This window comes from Pygoscelis adeliae, unplaced genomic scaffold (assembly GCF_000699105.1).
Source record: "Pygoscelis adeliae isolate BGI_AS28 unplaced genomic scaffold, ASM69910v1 Scaffold66, whole genome shotgun sequence".
NCBI classification, from domain to species: Eukaryota; Metazoa; Chordata; class Aves; order Sphenisciformes; family Spheniscidae; genus Pygoscelis; species Pygoscelis adeliae.
This window is the reverse complement of record NW_008825167.1, coordinates 5,891,524-5,914,695: the sequence shown is the minus strand read 5'-3', so window position 1 is coordinate 5,914,695 and position 23,172 is coordinate 5,891,524. Positions and strand designations below refer to the sequence as shown.

Genomic DNA, 23,172 nt, shown 5'->3' with positions numbered 1-23,172 from the left:
CCATCGGTGGACGTGACGGTGAGGACCCTGTCCAGGTCTTCCACCAGCTGCTTGAAGGTGGGCCGCTGCGAGGGGACGGCGTGCCAGCACTCCCGCATGATCATGTACCTGCGTGAGACGGGAGAGGGGACTGTCACCCGTGGTGGGGCTAAGCCCCGCCCACCTGCCTGCCCACCCACCCCCAAATCGCCTGAGAACAGCTATGGCCAACGCAACTTCAGCCATGGTGGCCTTGGTGCGTGGCCAGCTTGGGGGAGGAGGAGGAGCAGAGTTTTGTGGAGCCACACTCCTCACTATTGATCTCCTCATGCGCGTCCGTGCTCTCGAAGCAGGAGGAGGAACCGTCCTAAAGATGACACAACCAGAGCTGCAACCCCAACCGCCACCCACCAAATGAGTCATGGGCTGAGCCGAAATGTGTCGGGGTGGGTAAATCTACCCCCTGCCAGCTCCACAATCTCACAGCGGGGTTGTCCCACCGGCCTGAACCATGGCCCGGAGTGGCATTTGGCTGCAGAGGGAAGGGGGAGCGGGGCGAGGGGGTGACCCCCCACCACACACTCACAAATCATGGGTGCAGTTTGCAGGTTTGTCCATCCGATGGCCTTCCTTCAAGAGTTTGAAGAGTTCCTCAACGGGAATTCCTGGGTACGGAGACCCTCCCAAAGTGAAGATCTCCCATAGTAGCACTCCAAAAGACCAGCTGGAGACCAAAGAAAGATCTTTAAAATTCAATGAGGTTTTTTTCCAAGCCCCCCCCATATCTCCTCCCCCCTGCTCGGCTTTATTTCTGTGCAGCCATGCATAGCTAACAAAGTCATCAATAGCATGACTAATTGCCTAGGCCATTTTTACTAGTTACTTGGAGATCTCTGCTGATCCAACTCAATAGCAAAGAAATCCCAGGCACCAAGTCTGAAATTGAAATGAGCATTTAATCAGATAGGTGACAGCCCATCTATTACCCCCAGCTCTTTGTTAGGTCTTCCACCAGCTCCACTGAATGGAACAAATCAAATTATTCATGCACAGCTTCACTGAATTGCAGGCTTGGAACCACAGGCCACTAATTGTGCAAGCTGATACCAAAACTTGCTTGTTACAACACTCACTTCACTGGCCAAGCTGGGAGAAAAATACCCCAACAAAAATCAGCGGAGCACTAATGTTACACACTCCACTCCCGCCAGCTGTGCTCTGGTTAAAAGTCCTCTTTTTCAAAAATATCTTTTGCCTTCTTCGCTTTCTTTTTAAAAACAGGGATTATCTGTCTCTGTTTCGCTTCCACGCACGCTCGCTCTCCCGTTCTCTAGCTTTGATTTATCTGTCATGCCCGCTGCAGCATTACCTAAGCATGGAAACTATGATTTAAGATCAATGAAAGCCAAAGTATGTGAAAAATACAGAAATAGAAAGATTCATTTGTCCAACTGCAAGCGGTGAGCCTTGAGGAACAGGCAGGCTGGCTGCTGAATTACTGTAAAAATGCCATTATTGACCAAATATTGAAATAAAAAAGCCGGTGTGCATGCTGAGCTACTTCAGTCCTTGCAAAGTTCAGATGCGATACGGATTTACACGTAAGGTGGCTCTGCTGTTTGCTTACCATGCAGAGGCACCAAAACGGACAAGACAGGATTAAGAAAAATAAAGGCAAATAAATGAAGTGGCAAAACTAGTCCGAGAATGTATTTGTTGAATATTCTCTGATCAACTCTACTAACGGCAGACAGAATATTTCAAGCTCATCCCATGTACTCAGCTGAAGCGTAAGTGTCTGGGGCAAAGCGTGGAGGAAGCCGAGGGTAATATTTTTTGCATGGAGTTTTTTTGCACAAATTTTTTTGACCACAGGATGAATCTCCTCTCTATAAACTGGACAAGAAATACCTGCCTGCCTTCCAATAATTTTTCAGCAGCTCACTAGACATCCTCGGATGAAAGCAACTAGATAACAGTAAAATAAAACCATGTGTGCAAAGCTGCAGCTTGGAAATCGATTCCTTTGCTTTTGCATCCCCAGGCGCCCCAGCAGTGAACGAGCCCTGCTCGTGCTTAGCAGTACGTTTGTCTTTAAGATACTATAGGTGTTGATTTCCCTGTCATTTTATTTTTTTTGAAAAGTGCGGGTATGCTTACACATCGCTCTGGTGAGTATAGACCCGGTCAAACAAGGCTTCTGGAGCCATCCATTTCACAGGCAGCCGACCCTGTAATTAGGAAGACAATGGGAACATCCCATCAGCATATTCCCCCAGCCACAACGGCACCATCTGAATCTTCTTTTCTAATCCAGTTTGAAACATTTTCATTAACAACCACATCTGCCTTCCCGGTCACTGGGCAAAGCAGTAGTGGCCACATATAAACAGATTAGAGCATTTGATCCCTGGATCTTTGCTGACAATCTTTGCAGTAAATGCTCTCTGTAGAGGACTATATTTCACTGCCAAGGCAAGTTTAACGTATCAGAGCATCTAAATCTTTGCATGGGAACAGCATCCATTGCTCATAAATGCAGCAAGCTCTGCAGCAGAACATGGGACAACACTTTCCATCTCTTTGGTTGGAAGAAGCAGTTTGACTCCAAGTCCAAACCCTGCTTAGGCTGAACTTGGAGGGAAACTGCCAAGAGTGAAGGCAAGAGCCAGATCCTCTAAGAATCAAATCCCAATCCCGCTGGAGGCTAAAGGAGGAGTCCTGATCCCAGGTTTCCAGGGGAACATCCTACATCAGGGTCATAAACATGGGCTGTCACATATGAGAAATAAAGACTAGATTAATCATAAGTCTTTCAGGCTTTGCTTGGCCCCTCGAGGGAGTCAGAAAGGACTGTTTCATGTCTGAGGCATAATTTGGCTACGGGAGGGCTTTGTCCTCTTCTGACCCACTGTCTCACTGGGGGAGACAACTAGAGATGGGACATAGGCAGGATGCACAAATGGGATTATGCTCTCAGCTGTCCAACACAGCTCAAACAGTGAAAATCCATCTGATCTACGATTAAAATTCCGAAGAATTTTTATTAATTTATGATTAAGAAATCCCAGCAATTAAGAAAGATTTTTGATATGATATTGGAAAGGATCAGTATGGACATGGTGGGCTTCGTAGGACTGCCTGGACATTTAGACCCCTTGCAATCACAAGGCCCTCAGCTTCTGCAATACCCTCAACCTCTTCCACTGCCATCTCTGCACTCTGTTGTAGTTGTGGCTTTTGCTCAGAGCTACACATCTGCTGCAGGGCTCTGAACCAAGACATAGGTCTTCTCTCCAGCCCTTCATTCGTAAATTCATCTCTAAAAAAAAATACAAATGACTCCAGGACTCAGCCCTTGTCTGGGACCATCTTTTCACCCTTGGCAGTGGAACCAAGGAGCTCAGTTGTAAAAAGGAGAGAGAAATGCATGAAAGCCAGGTAGCTCCATGTATACAAAAAGTGACACTCTTCTGTCAAGGGCTCTGCTGGGACAGAAGTTGGCTCCTTGGGACCTTTATGAACAGTAGTGGAGCAGACCGGAAAGGGCTCCATTCCCTGTCGGTAAAAACCTTGGTTTCTCTTAGTCTAGAGCCTCCTGGCCAGAGCCGAGACCTCTCAACCAGCTGCTAGCACCAGCAGTATCTGTCAGGAACAAAACAGATGATGGGTGGACTCCTGGGGCCATCCTATCTACAGCCCCTCACGGGGTGAGGCCACCGGCAGATTTCTTCTTCCTAAGCCTCTCTAGAAAGGGAGATGTGGGACAAGGGCCACTTGCTGCAGGGATGGCCGAACTCCCTGCCAGAAGGAGAACTGCACGTGCTTGGCAGCTCTGTACTTACATTGGTGGTTTTCTTGTAATAGTCGATGTTGTGAACGTCTCTAGCGAGGCCAAAATCAGCTATTTTCATCACATTGTCTTCAGTGACTAACACATTCCTGGCTGCCAAGTCGCGATGAATGCACTGTGAAAGGTGAGCAAGTCAATAAATAAGGGCTTGTTAGCTGCCTGCGCCTGGAACCAACAGCACCATGTGGTTTATAAGCTGCCGTTTCATTGACTCCCAAGCTCATAAAGCTGTGGGCACTGCTTAACTCCTCGCTTTCTGTGTCACTGCCCCATCATGCATGCTCTGTGGGAGCCACCTCTTAGCAACACCTAATCGGCAGCCTCAGCACTGACACAGCCACGCGTCTTTTCTCTCCAAAGAGGATGTACAGATGAGAAAGCCAACCCTCCTCTTCTGTGGGAGCCTACTGGGACGTGAAGTTGTCTTTCTGCCCTGCATCCTCCAGGAAGAGGAGTGCAGGCTGATGTTTGAATGAAAAAAAATCCTCAAATTAAGATATCCCCAACACATCCAAAGTACATAGAATCATAGAATGGTTTGGGTTGGAAGGGACCTTTAAAGGTCATCTAGTCCAATACCCAACATCATAGCTGTCAGCTGAGAAAGAAGCTAAATTAGCCTGCCCTGTGCAGAAAGAGAGTTCAAAGCCACCATGAACCATCCACCTGAACTGCAGTCACAGGACGAACACATCTGACATTTGAACTGAACTTGCTCTTGTGGTAGTGCTCCTTGCCCACAAAAAGCGGTCCCTCTGGCTGGTGCACAGCTTCCTGAACCCAAAGCCTGATTCTCCACTTGCTGATGTCAGGATAAATCAGGACTAATCCCAGGGTATGATGTAAGCAAATGCAGCAGCCGGCTCAATGCCAGCAAAGTGCTCCCCAGGGAACATCCTGGACATGGCCATGCATCGAGCCAAATCCACTGCCAGCTCCGCTTCTCACCAAGCTGGTGACAGACGCAAACACGTGAGCTACACCCAGGATCTCAGCTTCCTCGTAGGTGCTCTGCATCTTTAGCGATCTCAGAAGGGAGATGAGGGGGACAGGGGTGCATGCAGCTCCTTTAGACGTCTAAATCAATGCCTCCCATGGTGGCAGCTCACAACTTGGTGTGATGCTTACCCTGACCACTGCTGCCCGAGCCTCAGGGTTGCACATCTGAAAGCCAGTTAGTTACCTCTCTGAGTGGTAAAGGTTGAATTGCTGAAGAATTGCACCAAGGTCTGGGTTGCTTGTGCGTTTGTATGCGTTTTGGGGATGCTAACAGGCCTGCAGGTGACAGCGAGGGCTGTGCAGCTGCATGGCTCATGGATGCAGCCAGCATATGGGAACTTCTGCATACGGCTGAAGCCTTCTGCAAAAAACCCAAGATACTTCACACTGAAAAATCTGGTCTCTAAAGGGAGAAGCCTGCCACACTTTGCCTGAGTTGTCCTACACACACACAGAGCACTGCATGCCTTTGAACACACGGGTCTGACCGACACGTCTATCAAATGAGGTTTCTCAACTCACTTTCTGAGATGCCAAGTACTCCATGCCACGGGCCACCTGGTAGGCACAGGAAACCAGGTCTTTAAAGGTCAACTGCTCCTCCGGCAGCTTGCAGGTGTCGAAGGAATAGTCCATGCCAGGTGGGCGACGTGCCCTGAGGTATTCTCGCAAGTTCCCCTTCGACGCGTATTCCACCAACACGTAGAGCGGTCCTGCAAGCAAGAGTGCCATCAGCATCCAGTGGAGGAACAGCATGCGCTGCCTGGGGGCTAGGCTGACCACCGAAATCTCATCTGGGACATTTTGGGCAGCCAGTGAGTAATTACACAGAAAGGACAGTCAAACCTGAGCCTCCCACAGCCCTGCGAGCAGTGGGCTGCTTTGCTACGTACCGTCCTGCGTGCAGGCACCGAGGAGGTTAATAATGTTTTTGTGCTTCCCAATCATTTTCATCATTTCCATCTCAGAGACCAGGTCGGAAAGGTCCTTGTCTGTGGCATCATCTGGAGAAAGCAAGAGAGGAAAGCAAAAGAATGTCAGGAAGAAAATAAGTGTTTTGTGAAGTAGTTAATACGACTGCAGTGTAGCCATGCGGGGCTTTGATAGGGAAACAGTACTCAAAACATGACAGTGTTTATTTTTATTCTATTTTGGGAAGAAGAATCAAAATAAAACCAAACAATACTATCTCAAAAAAAAAAAAAAAGAGAATATTTGTTCAAGAAGAAAAAACAAATAGATGGAGAGAAATGTTCATATAGAAATCAATAAAACCTTTCCTCTTCTGTTTCATCCTGATAAGTATTAAAGAAAAAAAGTCAGTTTTGGTACCTGGCACCATTTTCCATTTCTCATTGTTTCCCTCCCTCGTCTCCAGGAGCAAAGAGTTAAGGATGGGAGAAAGTCAGAGCTGGGAGAGGGACTAGAGGAAAGAATGTATTTTTTGCACAGAAAGCTGTAATTTTTCTACGAAAGTAGAGAAACTACCCCCCATTTTCTACAAAAGTAGAAAAATGGGGGAAAACCTCCCCAGATGAATGCTTTGGTTTGGGAAGACGAAAACGTTCCTGCTTCCAGAAACAACTTCAGAATGGACTGAAGGAAATGTAAACGAAAAGAATCCTTTCCTGAGAAGGAATACTATTTTTTTAAAGATGTCACCCCGTGTAACCTCAAACCCATGCTGCTCACTCTTGGAGCATCCGCCCTGCTTGCTCCAGCTGAACTCCTCAGGGTGATTTTGTCTGTGTGTTGTCTGTGGTTACTGTGCGCGGAGGAAGGATGGGAAACAGAGATTCATCCGAAGGTGCCCAGCGACTCCCCCATTTTTGGCCTCCCTTTAACCTCTCAGGAGTTTGGGATCGAGTTTCTTCAATGAAGAAACTCCTCAAGAAGGAGCTTGTCAACCGAATTTCTGCAAACTCCACCTGAGTTTGTTGCACAAGCTTTTGCTAGAACAGGCAGCGCTAGTTACAGGAGGAGTAAGGAGCGAGCTGATTCATGGAGCTGGCTAGAAGTGAAGGGGGTTCCCCTTCTTCTCAGGGATGCTATTACCCCTTGGCAGAGAACTGGGTTAATTCCCATTCCCCCTTCCTGATGGGATTTGCACTTTTACGTGCTCCCCAAGGAGACAGCCCTCACCCCCAGGCTGTGTGGGTGAAGGGGAAGAAAGGCTGTTCTTGCTTTCTTCTATTGTATCTGTTTGTATAAAAGACTTAGGAGAGGGAACGAGATGAAATCCCAGCACAATATGCTGTTCTGCCCTCCGTGGACTCCCCATACCTTTTAACATCTTGACAGCAACTGTGATGGCCTTGTTTGGCTTGTCCTTATCAATCCCAATCGCTTCTGCCATCACCACTTGGCCAAAACACCCCTCGCCGAGCGGCTTCCCCAAGGTCAGGCTGGAGGGAGAAACAACAGGCGCGTTAGTGGGTACTGGGGCGGTGACACTCCCGGGAGGCAAGGGGACCCTGACCCGTGGGTTGACTGACCGAGAGCGTGCCAATTCCCACTTAGGATCAGGAGGCAGTTCCAGCTCAGAGACATTGGCCAGCATCGGCCCGTCGCTGGAGGAGAGACGCGTGATCCGGACCAGGGGTGTGTTGGAATTCATGGAAGAGTTGGACTCCAATGACACCTGCTTGGGTAGAGCAAATGAAGTGTTATTGCCAACTGTACTGCTAGGGAAGGCAGTGCGTGAGATGGACCCTGAGGGGGTTTGAGCCATCTTTGCCCACTGACACCTTTCTGGTGATTTCTAAATGAGAAATCCCCCCCACCCTCCACCTCTCCCCCATCCTTGCAGAAATGCACTGATGTAGGCACTCGTGGTCAGGTTTTTAGCTGGTGGAAAGGCGGGACAGGTCAGCCAGTGCCCTCCAGCAGGCAGGAGGTATAATCCGTTTAGCTGGTCTGTGTGCATCGCCATAGCACGTATAGGCTATGGATTGACTTCTCCTGTTCTGGCCCTGTAAATGCCCACCACGAGCTTGCAGCCAAAGCCGTTAAATCTGTATCTTTCACTATGTGGTTTTACATGGTGCTTTTTGCTCCTGCCCCTCTGCAATTACACGCAGCAGAGCATCTCTAACCACATGGAAAAAGAGGACACTCTCCCACCTCCATGAGAATTGGTTCAAGTCCCCAGTGACCTCTGTGAAAGCAGGACCGAGCACAATTAAACGTGCTCTTGCTCCCCAAATCCCCGCTCCACCAGGGAGCCTGGACTAAACTGTTCCCCTGCAAGATGTGCTTTCTGTTGCATCCACGGCTGTGCTGCCAGCCCCTCTTGGACAAGGGTGACAGAAATGTGGCTGCTTGGGAGCTGCTCATGAATCCCAGTCAGCTGCCACCAGCTAGTCCTCCACTGGAACAGAAACAAATGAATGAAAGAGGTTAAACTCCTAGACTGCAGCCAACTTACGTCCCCCTTGGGCAGCATTTTTCTGGTAGAGCTCTCACCTAGAGAGAAAATTTAAAGGAAGGGAAAAAAAAAAAAGAGGGATGACCATAGGGGGGAATAGGAATCTTGTATCTACTTTCTGTTACCTGTCTCTTGAGTGGAAATTTGGAGACTTTCTGTACAGTGGGGGTGTTCATGGCTTTTTTGCTTGGCATTTTCATCCTGCAGATAATCACAATGACCAGCACAAGGATGAAGAGAACAAAGCCAGTGCCGTAACTGAGAATGCCAGCATACACTGAGCCCGAATCATCCATTTCCATGAGCTCCTCCGCTGCGGGGTGACAAGAGACGGCAGTCAGGACGGGGTGGGCAGCTGCCCACATGCAACTACACACATGCAGCACTAGGAATTTGGAGAGGACTTGCTCATCTATGCCAATTTTCTCTCTAGGCCAGTGGTTTTCCACCTGTGGCTGTAGCTAAAACATTAGTTCAGTTTGCCTTTTTTTGGGTAATTTTACTGCCCTTTGATGCAACCCTGGGATCTCTAAGAGCCTTCAGCCCACAGGTTGAAAACCACTGCTCTAGGCTGAAGGCATCTTCACATGTCTGTGCTGCCCCTCTGACCCAGATCTTGCTTTTCCTGCACATCCACACCATGTAGCTGGATGCCTTGTATGTGCAAAGGCTGCAGGACTGGGGTTTGCTGCACTTCGCTGATTCGGCTTCTCCAGCAAAGATTTCCACCGGACCAGTGCCTGCCCTGAGGGACCAAGGGGCTTGAAGGGCACCCAGGGGTAAGGCATCACACAGAGAAAATGCCTCATGAGAGCAATCTGCATAATTATTTCATGAAAACCTAGTTCTGCTGGGAAGAGGCTGGAAGGTCTGGCCCAGACAGGTGGCTGAGCTGGGAGGGTGATGGCATGAGCCCATCAGCAGTGGCTACCTGCTAGCAAGACTTCTTTGGGACCAGCAAAGCTCAGCTGTGTTTCTCCCCTTGTTTCTTTCAGGACAGGCACATAGACCAGAGAAAGAAGCCACAGTGGGACTGGTTTTCTGTCCCCCAAAGGCGTGCTGGCGTCAGAGGAACAGTCAGCAGTGGGAAACTTTAAAATGAAGTCATGCCGGTGGGGTTAGCTTGCTAACGGCTTGTGTACATCACTGCTGCTCCAAAGCAGCGTCTTCAGCAAGTAGCGGGAGCTTTGCCCCTGGCAGCAGCAGGCTCCGAATCAGGTCTTCGGTGGCTGTCTCCAGGGGGACACGGAGAAAGGGCTGTCGGTGACATTGGGGACTGCACCAGCCTGTGTGTCAGCTGTGCAGGGCCTGATCCTGCCAAGCGGCCATCTCCTCCTGTGGGGAAGGGTTACCAGATCTCCCAGGATCAGGCACTACGGTCGGTGCCACAGCTCTGCTGTCTTGGCTCACACCGTCTCGCCCTCTGCCCCATGTCTCTCCTCCCTTAGCGTGGACAGGGGTCTACAAGCAGAAGTTCCCCAGATGGACTGTATCCTGCACCTTCTCTGTGGGTAGTGCTTCAGGGCCTGCTGCTGCACAGACGGCTGCCCTTCACTGCGTCTGACTTCAATATAAAGTTCCACTTCAGGTTTTTTGGTGGGTTTTCTCCTGCTTATTCTTTGCTTAAATAAGAGGTGTGAGTTCATACATTGTAAAAACAGCATAACAGTTGGATGAGACAGTATCAGGAAATTCTCAAAATAAGAGAGACATTAGTCTTCTAACCAAAGGAAACGATTTCTCATCCAGCGGATGGCAGAAGCAGAAACAGGATCAGATCAGCTATTTTAGAGCTGGCAAATAAACAGAGAAAAGACCAGCAGATCCCACTGACAGCAGGGTTGGGCGTGGAGGAAACCCTCTTGAGCCCCAGTAAAAGTGATTACATCCAAATCACCCGTACAGATAAAGTCAGGATTAGAAATGCCAAAGTTTCCAGTTCCTAAACACATTCCAAGATGGGTGTGTTTCAAGATGGAGCCAAATGTGGTCTGTTACTGGGTGAGCCAAAATGGGGCATATAGGATTTTGGGTAAGGCCCTTTCAGTAAGGGTCTACTGAACATACTCCAGCACTGTTCTTGCATCATCTGCAAGGCACAGCACCTATGAGATTCAATATGAATATTGCTGGTGCTTTCCTGGACCATGCTCATGCCTCCCCCGTAGCCAGAGGCAAATTCTGCAGGTGAAGGGACAGCACAGCCTCGTCCCCCTCTTCAGGAGAGCAGACCCCTCCGTTGCATATTCTGTGCTGGCTTCATTGTCAATGAGAGCTTTGCACATGAAAGGACCACAAAATTGAGGTCACTCTGGCCTCGGGTTTCAAGCCCACTGCAGCTTTCATCGATCCCAGCTGGAGCAGGCAGCGTGCAGTGGCCCCTGGGAGCCAGGACTCCTAGGCACTCTCTACAGATGACTCTCCTCGACCTTCTGTTTGAGATCGCTATCTTGGTCTGTTCATCCGTGAAGCGGAAATAATGCTACAGGCAGGGAAGGGTGTACTCACACCAACCACTTATGCATCTAATTTTAAGTTAAGATATGAGGTTAGACAGAAAGGTTCCTTCATAAGATGATCCACAGTCCCTGCCCAATTTAGGTGCCCTGGATCATCTGACGGGGAGGTTTCCTTCTCCCACTGGCTGTGTAAGAAGTCAAAGCTCCCAATTTTGGCGCTTAACAGTCTCCTAACGAAGAGAACACCTCCTTGCTATCCAGATCAAAAAAAGATACTGGGTGTTTCGTCTCATTACTGAAAAAATAATTTACATCTTGAGATGCAGTGCAAAAAGTGTCAGTTGTGAATATGCAACAGAGGTCTGCTGCTGTGCGGATTTACCACCTGCACAGCAAATCCCAGGAGGGCCCTCTTTGGATAACATGCCCTCTTCCAAGCCAGGGGCAGTCTGCAGGAACTTGGCATTTCTAAAGCAAAACGTCAAGGCATCCTGGAGAGGGAAAAAGAGAGGCCAGCACAGAAGGAAATACCTGGTAGCACCGTCAGCCAAGCAGAGTGATGTGAGAACCCAATAGAATTCCCTGCGAGACAAGTATATTCCCCAGCATCCTCAAAAGTAACATTTCGCAAGTACAGAATCTCTAGCTCCTTATCCGTTGTGTTAACACCTGCCGTCTAAGGGGAAAAAAAACACACACATATAGAAAGAGGGAAAACAGAGAATAAGCCACATTCCCAGCAAGTGTGAGGACACCACAGGCAAATTTCAAAAGCAGATTAAGGTGGGTTGTGTTTTTTTTTTTTTCCAATGGCCCATCTTCCACATTTATTTATTCATTCCCCTCTGCAACCTGTAGTCAAAGCAAAAAAAAGTTCCCTTCACCAGGTTCTTACTCTGTCCCACTAAAGAAGCATGCAAGCAAAAGCATCCAAATGAAAAATTACCCCCACAATATGACTGACTTTGGGTTAGTAGGGTGAGTACGGGGGGGGTGGGGGGAGAAAGATGGTAAAAGAGGAGAGGAAAGACAGAAAGAAAGGAGAAAGGAGGGGAGATGTAGTGGGGAAAGACTCAAGTGCTGATCAGAGGAACATACAAACATTTTGATTCATTAGTTCATTGAAAAATATAGGATTTTTGAATTTTTTAGAATTTTTTTGGAGTGGGCAACTCAAAGGCATATATTCATTACACAGCCCTCGATGCTGGAATATAACTCCGGTCAATTGCAAGAAGGTACCTGTAAGGAAGTTTCCTTACAGTGCAATGGCACTGAGCAACACAGCAGCCAAACCCTCCAGGCTGGAGTCAAACCCCAGAGCCCGCGAGATTGCTGCTGCTCTCTATTTAACATGTTTGCTTGCATGAGCCAATGTGGATATTTATTTCTACATTGCTTCTCCAAGGGACAGAAATCTGTGTACTGATTTTATCAGTTTTATGGGTGAAAATCTTGAAACAGCTTGGTTTTCCAGAGCTTTGAACGTCACAGGTCATTAACATACAATTCTGTTATCAGCACTCAATTGTAAGGAAGGGAAAGGAATAAAAGCGTGAAGAGTTGATAGCAAAATTTGACAGTCATTTTATTGTGGGAATTTTTCCATGGCAATTGCTGTATAGGCGTTACATTCTTGTAAAAAAAAAAAAATTAGCAAGAAAATAAGATAAAGCCATTCAGCGTCAGTTGACAGGGTATAATACAAAATGAATAGTAATTTTAATCACTAGCTTCTTAAAAATGTTATAGCTCATTCTTGCAGTTGCCAGGGCCTTGGGACAGAGTCTGTGGTTTACCTGGTTTTGGTTTGCGAATGTGGAGCCAAAATGGTTTTTCGGCTATGCCTACGAAATTGTTGGCTCTACACAGATATTCTCCTTCATCTTGTTCTGTCACATTGAACAGATTTAGGTTAGCATCGGCTTCAGCGTTTTTACTGATCCAAGACTGCAGGAATAGACAGAAACCTGAACTTCAGTAAACCAAACAATACCTCCATCGCACCTACATTAGCTAGGATTGACTGTTCACGGCTATTTTCTTTTCAGCTGTGGCAACATCCCCAGCTCACCCTGCGGTGAGAGGCCTAACCCAGGACCTGGGCGAAGAAGAGAAGCTGCATTTGGCCCCCAAACCACGTGCAAGTGAACTCCCTTCCCTTCACTAGCGGCACACACGCGATTTCTTTTTTAAAACAGACCAATTTCCCACTTTTCCATCTGACAGCAGTCAAAGGCCCTACAGTTTCTTAATAACTCTGCAGACAGGAGCACCAGAGAAAGGGCTTAAGCAGAGATTTGTGTTTGCAACCCGGCTCAGCAAATACTGTTTCAATTATCAGATTCCAAAATAGAATTTGGAAACAAAATATAAGCAGTGGCGGTCTGAAACTTGCTGCTGACTTTGCCTTTCAGAAATTAGCTGTAATTTTTTCCACTGCTTATAGGAGCCTCTTCTTTACTAAATAAAGTGGTGCATATAAATCAAACAAACTTCAGACTGTTAAGCAAGGGTTTTATTTCTGTTCTTCCATGCTGTCACAACAGCACATCAGTTTGTTCCCTAAACAGTTGCTTTTATTTTGGTTGAAAAGGCACAACTGTTTTGGGTGGCCCTAGAGGTAGCCTAGGGAGTCTAGAAAAAATATCAGCTTCAGTTCTGGAAATGAAAATTTAAAAAATGGTCTTCTCATTTTTTGATCTTACGTTCTCCAGCCCAGTCTTGGTGCCTTTGATTTCAGGGCCTGATCCTGCCAGTATGACTCGCAGCCCATTAAAATCAACGGGGCTGCCAGACCTGATAGGCTATTAGGAAGTGAACCCAGAGGTGGCATCAGAAAGGAGCCCCGATGTCCATGTCTCATGACGAACACCACCAGTTTTGACCTGATCTCATCTCTAAGGCTTACATGCTGGCAAGTTTGTCTGTCCTGACTAGTGGGGAAACATGCCTGCCTGCTGCTGCTGCCTTGTTTATAATTAAACCGGGCACGTTTCAATGTAGAACATACAATTTAGCCTTTGACAAAGCTTGGGCACAGTGTTGCCAGCCCGCCCCCCTGCCCTGTAACCGGAATGCGTTTAGTGCTCTTCTGCAAAGAAAAAGGGGTTTCCTTTGATCACAAATTAGCCCAGGCTTTCAGGAACTGATGCAGGTGATGGCTTGGTTTTGTCAGGCTGTTTAAAAAATGGGTTGAAAGTATAGCATTCAATTTATCCATCTGGACCAGGGTGGATGTCCCCCCCCCCACATTTAGATGTGAGAGGGGAATTTCACGTGCTGGGGACTTCTCTGTCCCCCTTGCTCCGATGGAGACTGGGATAGTCCCCATATATAAACTGCCCCATAGCAGCTCCTACACTCCACAAAATCTCCTGAAAGCAGGAGGGAAGGGCAGGCTGATAAAAAAGCCTTATCTCCCTGCAGGCACCAGAGCGCTGAGCAGGAGAGAGCCTTTTCTAAAGCAGCTGTGGGCAGGGAAGGGCTGTTAACAGCACCCTGCTCCAGCAGCACGGCCAGGATGCTGGGTCAAAGCAACAGCACTGCGTGGCACGAGGGGAACGAGTCCATAAAGCCAACGGGTTGGCCCCAAGATAACAGCGAGATCATTTTAGCACATCTTTATTTTTAAAAAACAAGCACACACATATTTAAAAAAAAAAAAAAAATCCCTGCAAAGCTGGGCCTGATACAGCCCCACGGAGGCCCAGTACTGGCACACAAAAGATGCATCCCAAAATGGAAATGCTCCATGCCCCAGCGCTGATGCCGGCATTAATACAATTCAAAGCATTCCTGATTAACCAGAAGTAGTAAATAGACGTGTGCTGGTCCTATTCAGCAAAAAAATAAAACCAAACAAAACTTGTGCTTTCAAACGCCTGCCTGTGCTCCCCTTCGAGGAATGCGGAGCCTTTGCCGTCCACAGAAGAGAAGGTATTTGGCAATTCTAATTACCTAGCCACCCCGGTGCCGCTCCAACTTAATTTTAAAACACTATTTATACGGACTATTTATATGTTCTTTGCCACAGCAAAATGGGAGCTTGTGCTTGTGACACAAGGCACTGTTCGCAGCGGCTCTGCAAACTTCCAAAAGGTAGCACTTTATCCCACGGGGACCACACACAGAGCTCGGAGACTATACTAGATGGCATGTGACACAGCCAGCTATTCAGAGCTTGGTACCGGGCTGTGAAACAAGGGGGAAATTCAAATATGCATAATTCAAACACATTTGGAGAGAGAGAGAAAAAATAAAAAGTTTTATCAACTCGTGAGAAGCGCGTGTTGCCAATCCTGAAGAACTGTCTCCAGCCATTTCTTCCAACCAATCTGTTATTTCAATCTGTGTAATTATTTCCAGGGTCTCTGGCTTTTATTATCATGTATCTGGCTGAGTTACAGTTTTGTAGATGCTGTCTGATAAGTGGGGTTTTTTTAAGACTTCATACAAAGAGAAGGGTGTGTGCAGCAGGATGTGCACGGGGAATGCCCATGCCCAGGACAACCTCAGCTTGAAACTGCAGGCACAAAATCTGCTTTCAGCTATAACTGCAGAGCCAGAAAAACTGCATTTGGCCCTACATATTTTAATAAATACCAACACAGGATGTCTTTGTTAATTAAAAGAAAAAAAAAAAAGGGATTTTACAAGTCCAATGTACTTTTCACTCTCTATTCTCTACTTTTTATATCTGTGTAGGTTGCGGGTAAACCAGAGCCGCTGGCTTTGTTCTGGCTGTAATCTGGAAGTTCCCTTTCAAGAAAGCATTTTACCAAGTGAAGCCTTACTAAGCGAGTTTTTGCTCAATAAAAAAAAGGCTTTCCTGAGCATGGATAATAGCAATGCTCACAAATGTTGAACAAGATTATCTTGGCTCTCAGGTGCTGGTAGTTCAGCGTTATTTAGTATGTGCACGCTGCAGTGTGTTTACTTGGAAAAGGAAAGAATGTGTTTTAGTTGGGAGCCTTTTATTTTAACAAGCCCCCAAAATACCTCTATTGAAGCTGTAAAAAAAGGTTATTTTTACAATTTTAGGTCAAATGCAATCTGACAGCTTCTCTTTTATTATGCTGCATTTCTCAGAGTTGCCTCAGCATTTACAACTGCTTTGCTTATCTGTGCCACTACAGTAGTTGTGTTATCTCTGGCAAACAGAAGAGTCTGGAACATCGACTTTTAGGACATTTTTGCTGTACCCCCTCCAAAAAGCAGAGTATTCCACTGTGCGGGCTTAAAGGAAAGAACAATCCCAAAGCTGTCCTTGGCTTATTCTCGTGACTTTTTTCTTATAGACACAAAACAATTACAGAAAACGAGACCTCAAGCTCCCAAAAATCTGATTTAAATAATGATTACCCTTCTAGGAACTGTGGCATTGAACATACTCTGTTGGGAGTTTCTGGTTCGCATTGCGCTGCTAGTCTAGGGCCTATTTATAAACATGTAAACAAAGTCTATGGCTTCCATTGATGGCCACACCTTTACTCAGTGCTGACCTCTCTTGCCATGAGTATGGCAGTGGGTTTCTTCGAGGAACATCCCTACAACGTAGCTGCCGTCTCTGTAACACTGAGACCAAGGCAGAGGAAGGACTGTCCTGAGGGTGAGGAGTTTGTACCAACCTTCAGCACTGTGACATAGGGCGTCCCATCGGGTCCGTATTTGCTGCCATTGACTTCCACATGTTTCAGCCACTGGATGTGAGGCTGGGCATCGCTGTAGACCTTGCAGTGAAACTCCACATTGCTCCCTACCACCACAGTCTGGTTGGCAGGGAGCCCTGCTTGTAGGATTGGTCGGTGGGGCGACCTTTCTGAAAAAAAGAAAAGAGAGGGAAATCCTAATTTACCCATCCTTCCTCCAGCAAGGATTCTCCTCTGAACCCTTCATCTCCTGGCTTTTCAGCAGAAAGGGTGCAGACTGGGATTGTCCCCCCTTAAGTGTCCTGGCCACCGCTCTACCCAGTGCTTCTCAAGGGAAGAACCACCTGGGAATGGAGGAGGCATCTCAGCCCTGCCATTCCTTCTGGCCCCTCTGTAGACCAGCCAAGTAATTTATTGATCGTGGATCTGAGGCTGAATTGTTGGCCAAAAGGAAGCTTGTTGTTGGTTTCAGAAGATGCATGATCCAGCCCTTTGGGAAAGAAACCAAGCTCCTGTTTCCCATATCCCATCACATGCCTGTTCAACGCCACCACAGATCAGCTGTTGAGGGAAAACACTGAAATCTCACCTAATACATCAAGCTGGTACGTGTGCCTAATATTGCCGTATTTGTTCCCCACAACACAGGTGTAATTTCCTCGGTCTGACGGCACAACACTCTCCATCACCAAGCTCCACTGCTGGTGTCGCAACTAGAAGAAGAAATCAAACCATCAAGCCCGTGGTCAAGTGCCATCATCACCAGACCATTCAAACCAGTGAACAATCAGTGAACTTCTACACACTTGGCCAGCATGAACAGACCCCAAGTAGGCCTGAACATCACAAGGACCCATTTCAAGGGTCATTAAAGGCTTAATGTGAAAGGGAATTAAGAGCAATGCATGAACAGTGCAACACAATGTAGCGCACTGAGATTGCTATGGGGACTTGTAGATGCTTCCACAGTGATAATGAAAGCAGCTGACAGCTGAATGTGGCACCTCTCATTAGAGTAGTGACTTCAGAAGGCATCAGTTAAGATAACTCCGCTCTGCTTGTCCCCTGTGCCAGACCACTCTGGTCCAGAGACTCTTGTCAGCTCAAAACATCATACTCGTCTGCAGACCTTTACCAACTGCTACGTATAACCCATGAGATGGCTAGAAACAATAAAGATCATACTTCTTCCCCTATCTATAACATATTTTAAAGATGTGTGCTACGGAGGCAACAGGCCATGGCATCTGTCTGAACAGAAATGGGTGTCTACAACTAAGTCAGTCCCCTAAATTCCCTGTAAAAAACAGGAGAAAACATGCCCAGCCTGAAGTCTGGTCCCTGGGATGCCTGGTCAGCCCTTCTCTTTTGGCACTAAGTTTTATACTAGTTGGTTTTCTGGATGTGGCTCATGTCCAGAGCTGTTGGTTGTTCAGTAGCAGAAGGGAAAGCACAACCCATGTCTCCACCCTGACCTGCTGCCCTGTGCTCCCAGCTAGAACGTTTGTTTCTAATGAGTATAAAGGAAATAACGGATACAGAAAGTAAACCTTGAATTAATACAGAAAGCAACCAACGCTAACAAAGATGACTTCAGGATGCATAGTGTATGAAAACTCTCCAAATCTCTGGATATTAATTTGATGCCTTCTGCTGCCCAGAGCAGAACATTTAACTTTATTAAACATTTTGAAGGTGACTCCAAGGACACAGAAGCAGATTACAATAACCCTGTGCTACAGAATGTCAAGGGCTGATGGAAAAAACAAGGGTGTAACTGCTCGTGGAGGTTTCTTGCTGCAGCAGGTGAACTCAAATATGAAGTCATTTAACCTCCTCTGCTACACATAAATTGCATCCATGTGCTTTCCTTTAAAGGGCCAAGTCGCAATTAAAGCCAGAATTTTGCAAAGAGAAGGTTTAAAGTCATAGGACTAGACAGCTTAGTTGCAAGATAAGCAAGCAAAAGCCATTTTAACAAAGCCCCTTGCTTTCTAGATCTCTGCGGCCCCCTGAACAGCACTGCTGAGCATCCCACTTTTCAGAGACTGCTGAATATAGCATTTCCTTTCATTTCAGGTTATAGGTAACAGGAGGCTGTGGCTAAACAGCCTGTACAGAAATCTCGGTTGTTGCAGATGTCTGGTCAGGTGTGATTGCACCCTCTGCCCACCCAGGACAGCACAGATGGGGCTCAATGCAGAACCAGCATTACATCTTTTGTAAAGTAACATCCCACTTGGTGCGTCTCTGTAACAGCGTGGCAATTACAGGGTAAGACATGCTCTGAGAGCAGAGCGCCTGGACCCTGAGTTCACAGCTGGACTGTCAAGGAAGTTTCAATGCAAATTTGTGGCTGCTTAGTGGCTCATTTCTATACTGGCTTGTCTCATAGTTGTGTCTAAAGACTTCATTTAATCCACTTTTCAGCACGGCAAAGCATTTGCCTCTGGAACCCCTAGGAGCTACTCCAAGGAAATGGGGCTCCAGATACATGGACGACTCCCTGGTCTGACCTTTATTATAAAATCAGGTCCAAATTAGGTGTTTTACTTAAGATGTACTTTCAAAGACACTTTTATGACACTTTCAAAGAAGTTCTCTTCGTCAGGTTTGTGATGAAGACTTTGGACTCTGAACAGAGAGGAGAACCTGGGGGTACAGACTCATGGGGCAGAACTTGTTTGGAAACTCTTCTAGAAGCAACAAGATTTTTTTTTTTAGGTTGAGACTGGTGTCTAGATTTAAAGCATAATAAAAAGGGATGTTCCCAAGTTAGGATAGTCACCATACTCGATAAAACACTAGAAACATGAAGTGACTTAGTGCAGGCATTAATCAAGTGGGTGAGATACTGGAAATCCCTCTGGTTTATTTGGTGTTGTCATTCTTGGCTCCTTGTGAAACAAACATTCGCAGACACACTTGGAACCTCAGTCGTGTTTGCCAGACTGGTATGCAAGTCAGTGCAATGGTCTGGGGAAGGGATAATCCTCTATCTCCCCTCCCCCTCCATCTTCCCTTCTAGGGTCATTTAACACACACAGGCTTACGATATTAGAGATTCCAACAAGGATTTAACCATTAATGCTCTTTGGGAAATTTCATATGATAAGTCATATGAATTTCTTTTCTTTACCAGTTAAGGATGAACTGTAACAAAACTAGGTTAGCCTGGACTTCATGTTTTCAACACTCGTCCTTCTCTCTTGCAGACTTAACACCGGGCAATCACACGGGATCTAAATGCCATTTGCAAGAGGCAGAAGTGGAAGACTGGTCAGCTTTCATCTGCTGACCACAGACCTTTCACAATCAACGTTTAAACTCTTCCACACGCTGAAAACAAATGAGAACATTCCCAGCTTAAGGATTTCTGGGTTAAGACCAGATCTCGAGATGAAGTAAGCCAACCAAACTCTGCCAGATCTGGATCTTGCCCATTCTTTTCAAGCTGCCTAATCCTGTTATGAAGCTAAGTTGTAACAGGGAATTTAAATCTTAAATACATGAGATACTGAGCAGGTTTTCAATCTCTTTTTCTGGTTCAAATCTCAGCTGATACCTATCAGTATATTTATACTGGATGAGTTTTACATTAGACTACTTACATCTAACTGCGGGGCTCAAGAGCAAAAGCAAGCAAATAAGAGCAGGAAAATTACAGAGAGAGAAAGATGTCTTTGTATCAAGAAAGGGACAAAGAACTACACCTAGACAGATAGAGAGCTTAAACCAATCTTGCTGTAATTGGCCTGACATTGCCTTCAATATCTCTTTAAGCATCGGCTTGTTGCTGGAAGGTGCCCCTAGAGAAACAAAGCACAGCGATGCCAAAGACTCACTACTGTGTTGCAGAGGATGAAACGTGTCAATTTAAACTCAAGGATAGATTAAAACCACTGGGAAGTGGGTAGGGGAATTGCTTTCAGCTTTAGATTTTATTCTGCAAGCATAATTTAGTGCAGCTGATGTCACATAGTTTCGTAAAAAGCCGCTCGAACGGCGCACGCAAGCCTGAAAACACTTCATGATGATCCTTACAGCCTGCAATTAGTAAAAGATGCTTGTGCTTTGTGAATGTTATCTGCCGAAAGGCTGTTTACCCACAGAAGTTGCTTCCCCATTTCTTCTCCCTCCTTAACTTTTCAGAAGATCCAAACCTGAGCGTGTCCTCAGCCTTGTCCAAGCTGGAGCAAGGACAGGGCTGAGGAGGGAGCTTCAAAGGCTTCACTGGAGCAATCACAAAAGGCTCTTTCAGGAACGGGTCTGAGCTAACAGGAAAGAAACAGCCCAAAACTGTGGGGAGGGAAGACTTTTTTGAATCCTTTTCTGGCTTCTGCAGCCCGGCACACTTTGCATGCCTAGCCCCCCCTTTCAAAATGCTACAGACGCGGTAGGCATCAGCACACAGCTATTCAGAGTACTGCTGAAGGTGCCTTCCTAAAAATCACCTTCTCTCCTCAGCAGTAGCCCAGGGATACACCAGGGCTGGCAGACTGCAGACAAAAATCGCTGCTCAGGAGTCCTTCCTGCTATGCTGATTTTGTTATCATCAGCTGCTGCCAGTTTTATTCTCCCCAAATAAAAGAAGAAAGGAGTCTGACCGCGACCTCAGGGGGACAAAGTAATAACAACAACAACAACAAAATCAGAGAAGAGCTGATTTTCCTGTTAACATCCTGCCATAATTCGTCATATACAGTAGCACTGAAACTTCCGGCTAATTAAATCATTTGAGTGCAGTGGGGTTTTGTGTCCCTTAGCTCTATCTATAAACACAAGCCAGAGCATTTTCCAGAACACCTTAGGTAGAAAGGAAGGAGGGAGAAGAAAGCAGCCAAGGAGCAGTTGCTATTACTCTGGCTACAAGGGAATCCAACACTTGACCGAGGGTCAGTGATTTATACCACAAGAATGTTAATGACCACCAGCACAACGGTCCAGCTCTTTGGTGAGGTCCTTCCTACACCTTCAAAGGATGCAGAGTCGGTTTTCCTTGAAAGCTGGGAGTAGCTACGGCTCAGTCTAACACTGTCTCAAGGCACTGGGCTGTTCTCCAGAAATTAGGACAGAAGTTTCTGCTCCTGCTTTCTCATCACTGTCCACAACGCAGCCATAAACCCAGCCTCATTTTTACCTAGTCCCTGAATGACCACTATAGACAAACTCAGAGGCAGTTAGCCCTCAATCCCAAGGGACAGCAGCCCTTTTTAACACTTCAGTGTTGAGCCATTGCTAAGGCTGCCAGAGACACTCCCATTCCCACACAGTCGGGACCGTGCTCTTACACGTACCAATGTTAATCACTGTGAAATACAATTTTCTACAGTCGGTAGAAAACTCCTGATAAAAACAGAGATCCAAACCAAGGTCTTACCTTGATGCCCCCAATTCTATGCTCTCCCTTGAACTCCTTGCCATTTTTCAGCCAGTAGATGGAAGGAGTTGGGTTTCCACCCGCCGGACATCGGAAGCGAACGGTGTTGGCGGCGGGAACTGCCAGCAGCTTCTTCTCCATCTTATCTGGCCGGGTCCAGAAGGGGACACCTGAGAAAGGAAAGACCAAGTTTAACAGGCCCATTTCTGCCACGGAGGATATCAGCTGGTGAGCAGATGTATTTGAGAAGGCTTTGGCATGTGCAGAGTGACAGTTAAATTGCTACCTGCTGCAGTTAAGATAAATGACACAGAAATGCTTTCCAGCTAAATGACTCTCATAGACATAGACAGGGTGTTTGCATTTTAGGTTTGTGATGAAAGGTTCATGACCAGGTTCTTGTCTCGGTAATGCCAGTATAAATCTAGAGTAGCTGCTTTTAAATCAACAGGGAGAGTTATCCGAGATCAGGATGAGAATCTGGCCTCAGCGTGTAAAAAGATACAGATGTACCTTTGGGACAATAGTAGCCAAGAAGCATGAACAGCAGAAAGATGTTGGAACTGTAAAAAATGTTGATGGACCAGCAAGGGAGCAGAGAAAAAGTGTTAGCTGAGTGCACTGGAAAATTTTGCCTCTCAGTGAGCACAATGTAGTGTAGCCTCCTTAAGGGAAGGAAAGAAAAAAAAAAGCCAGTGCCAAACTGGTTTATCATGTTTATGTTCTTTAAGTACAAGTGATTTTAGTTTTAAAGATTCATGTTACCTTTGAACAGGGATAAGTTTTAAAACACCAGTGTTAGCATGAGATACTTTTTATAATCTGCCTCAAGTACAGCAATGTTTCTTGGCTGTGTTACAAACATTACATATTAACTCCAAATTAAGGCAGCAGCAGCAGCAGCAAACTCATTATACTGGGAAGAAAGAAAGAGAAAGTTTTTAAAAAAAGCCTCCCAAGCTTTCATTTCTGCTTAAGGAAAAGCTGCAGAGCTGCATGTGGGGTGTTTCCCGTGCCACGCCACGGGCCACATCCAGCCCCCCAGCTCTGTGCTCCACACCGAAGCCAAAGAGAGATGGGGGCAGACAGCGTTTGGGCTGCAAAATAGCAAAAAGGAGGCCAAGGAGTGTAACTGGCATCTCCTCCAGATGGGAAGGAAGCACCCACAGAGTACCCAAACCCACCGGTTGCAGAGACCTGTGTGCTTCTGGCCAAGACAAACTGAAGGTGCTGGTCCTTCAAGAACTGCCTTGGAGAACATGATGGCCACCAAAGCTGTCAGGAAAGCATCGCTGCTGGCCTCTCCTGCAGAGGTGACGATGCTCAGAAACACCACCCAGCATCACAGCCCCACCTCAGTGCTACTCTGAAGCCTCTGCAATCCCCTTCCCCTTAATGACAAGGGTGGACAAAGTTTTCCCTCT

At 46.7% G+C, this 23,172-nt stretch overlaps 1 protein-coding gene across 1 annotated transcript in view; it reads right to left on the bottom strand.

Moving 5' to 3' along the window:
• Positions 1–23,172, bottom strand: part of FGFR3 (fibroblast growth factor receptor 3) — a 46,906-nt gene that overhangs the window by 8,964 nt on the left and 14,770 nt on the right. Inside the window, exons 4-16 of the mRNA XM_009328878.1 lie at positions 21,749–21,918; positions 16,958–17,081; positions 16,348–16,538; positions 11,249–11,393; positions 8,384–8,571; positions 7,327–7,475; positions 7,115–7,236; positions 5,725–5,835; positions 5,354–5,544; positions 3,825–3,947; positions 2,140–2,210; positions 566–703; positions 2–108 (exon numbers count right to left, since the gene is read on the bottom strand). Of these exons, the coding sequence (XP_009327153.1) occupies positions 2–108; positions 566–703; positions 2,140–2,210; positions 3,825–3,947; positions 5,354–5,544; positions 5,725–5,835; positions 7,115–7,236; positions 7,327–7,475; positions 8,384–8,571; positions 11,249–11,393; positions 16,348–16,538; positions 16,958–17,081; positions 21,749–21,918 (1,830 nt within the window). The remainder of the gene's footprint in view (position 1; positions 109–565; positions 704–2,139; positions 2,211–3,824; positions 3,948–5,353; positions 5,545–5,724; positions 5,836–7,114; positions 7,237–7,326; positions 7,476–8,383; positions 8,572–11,248; positions 11,394–16,347; positions 16,539–16,957; positions 17,082–21,748; positions 21,919–23,172) is intronic.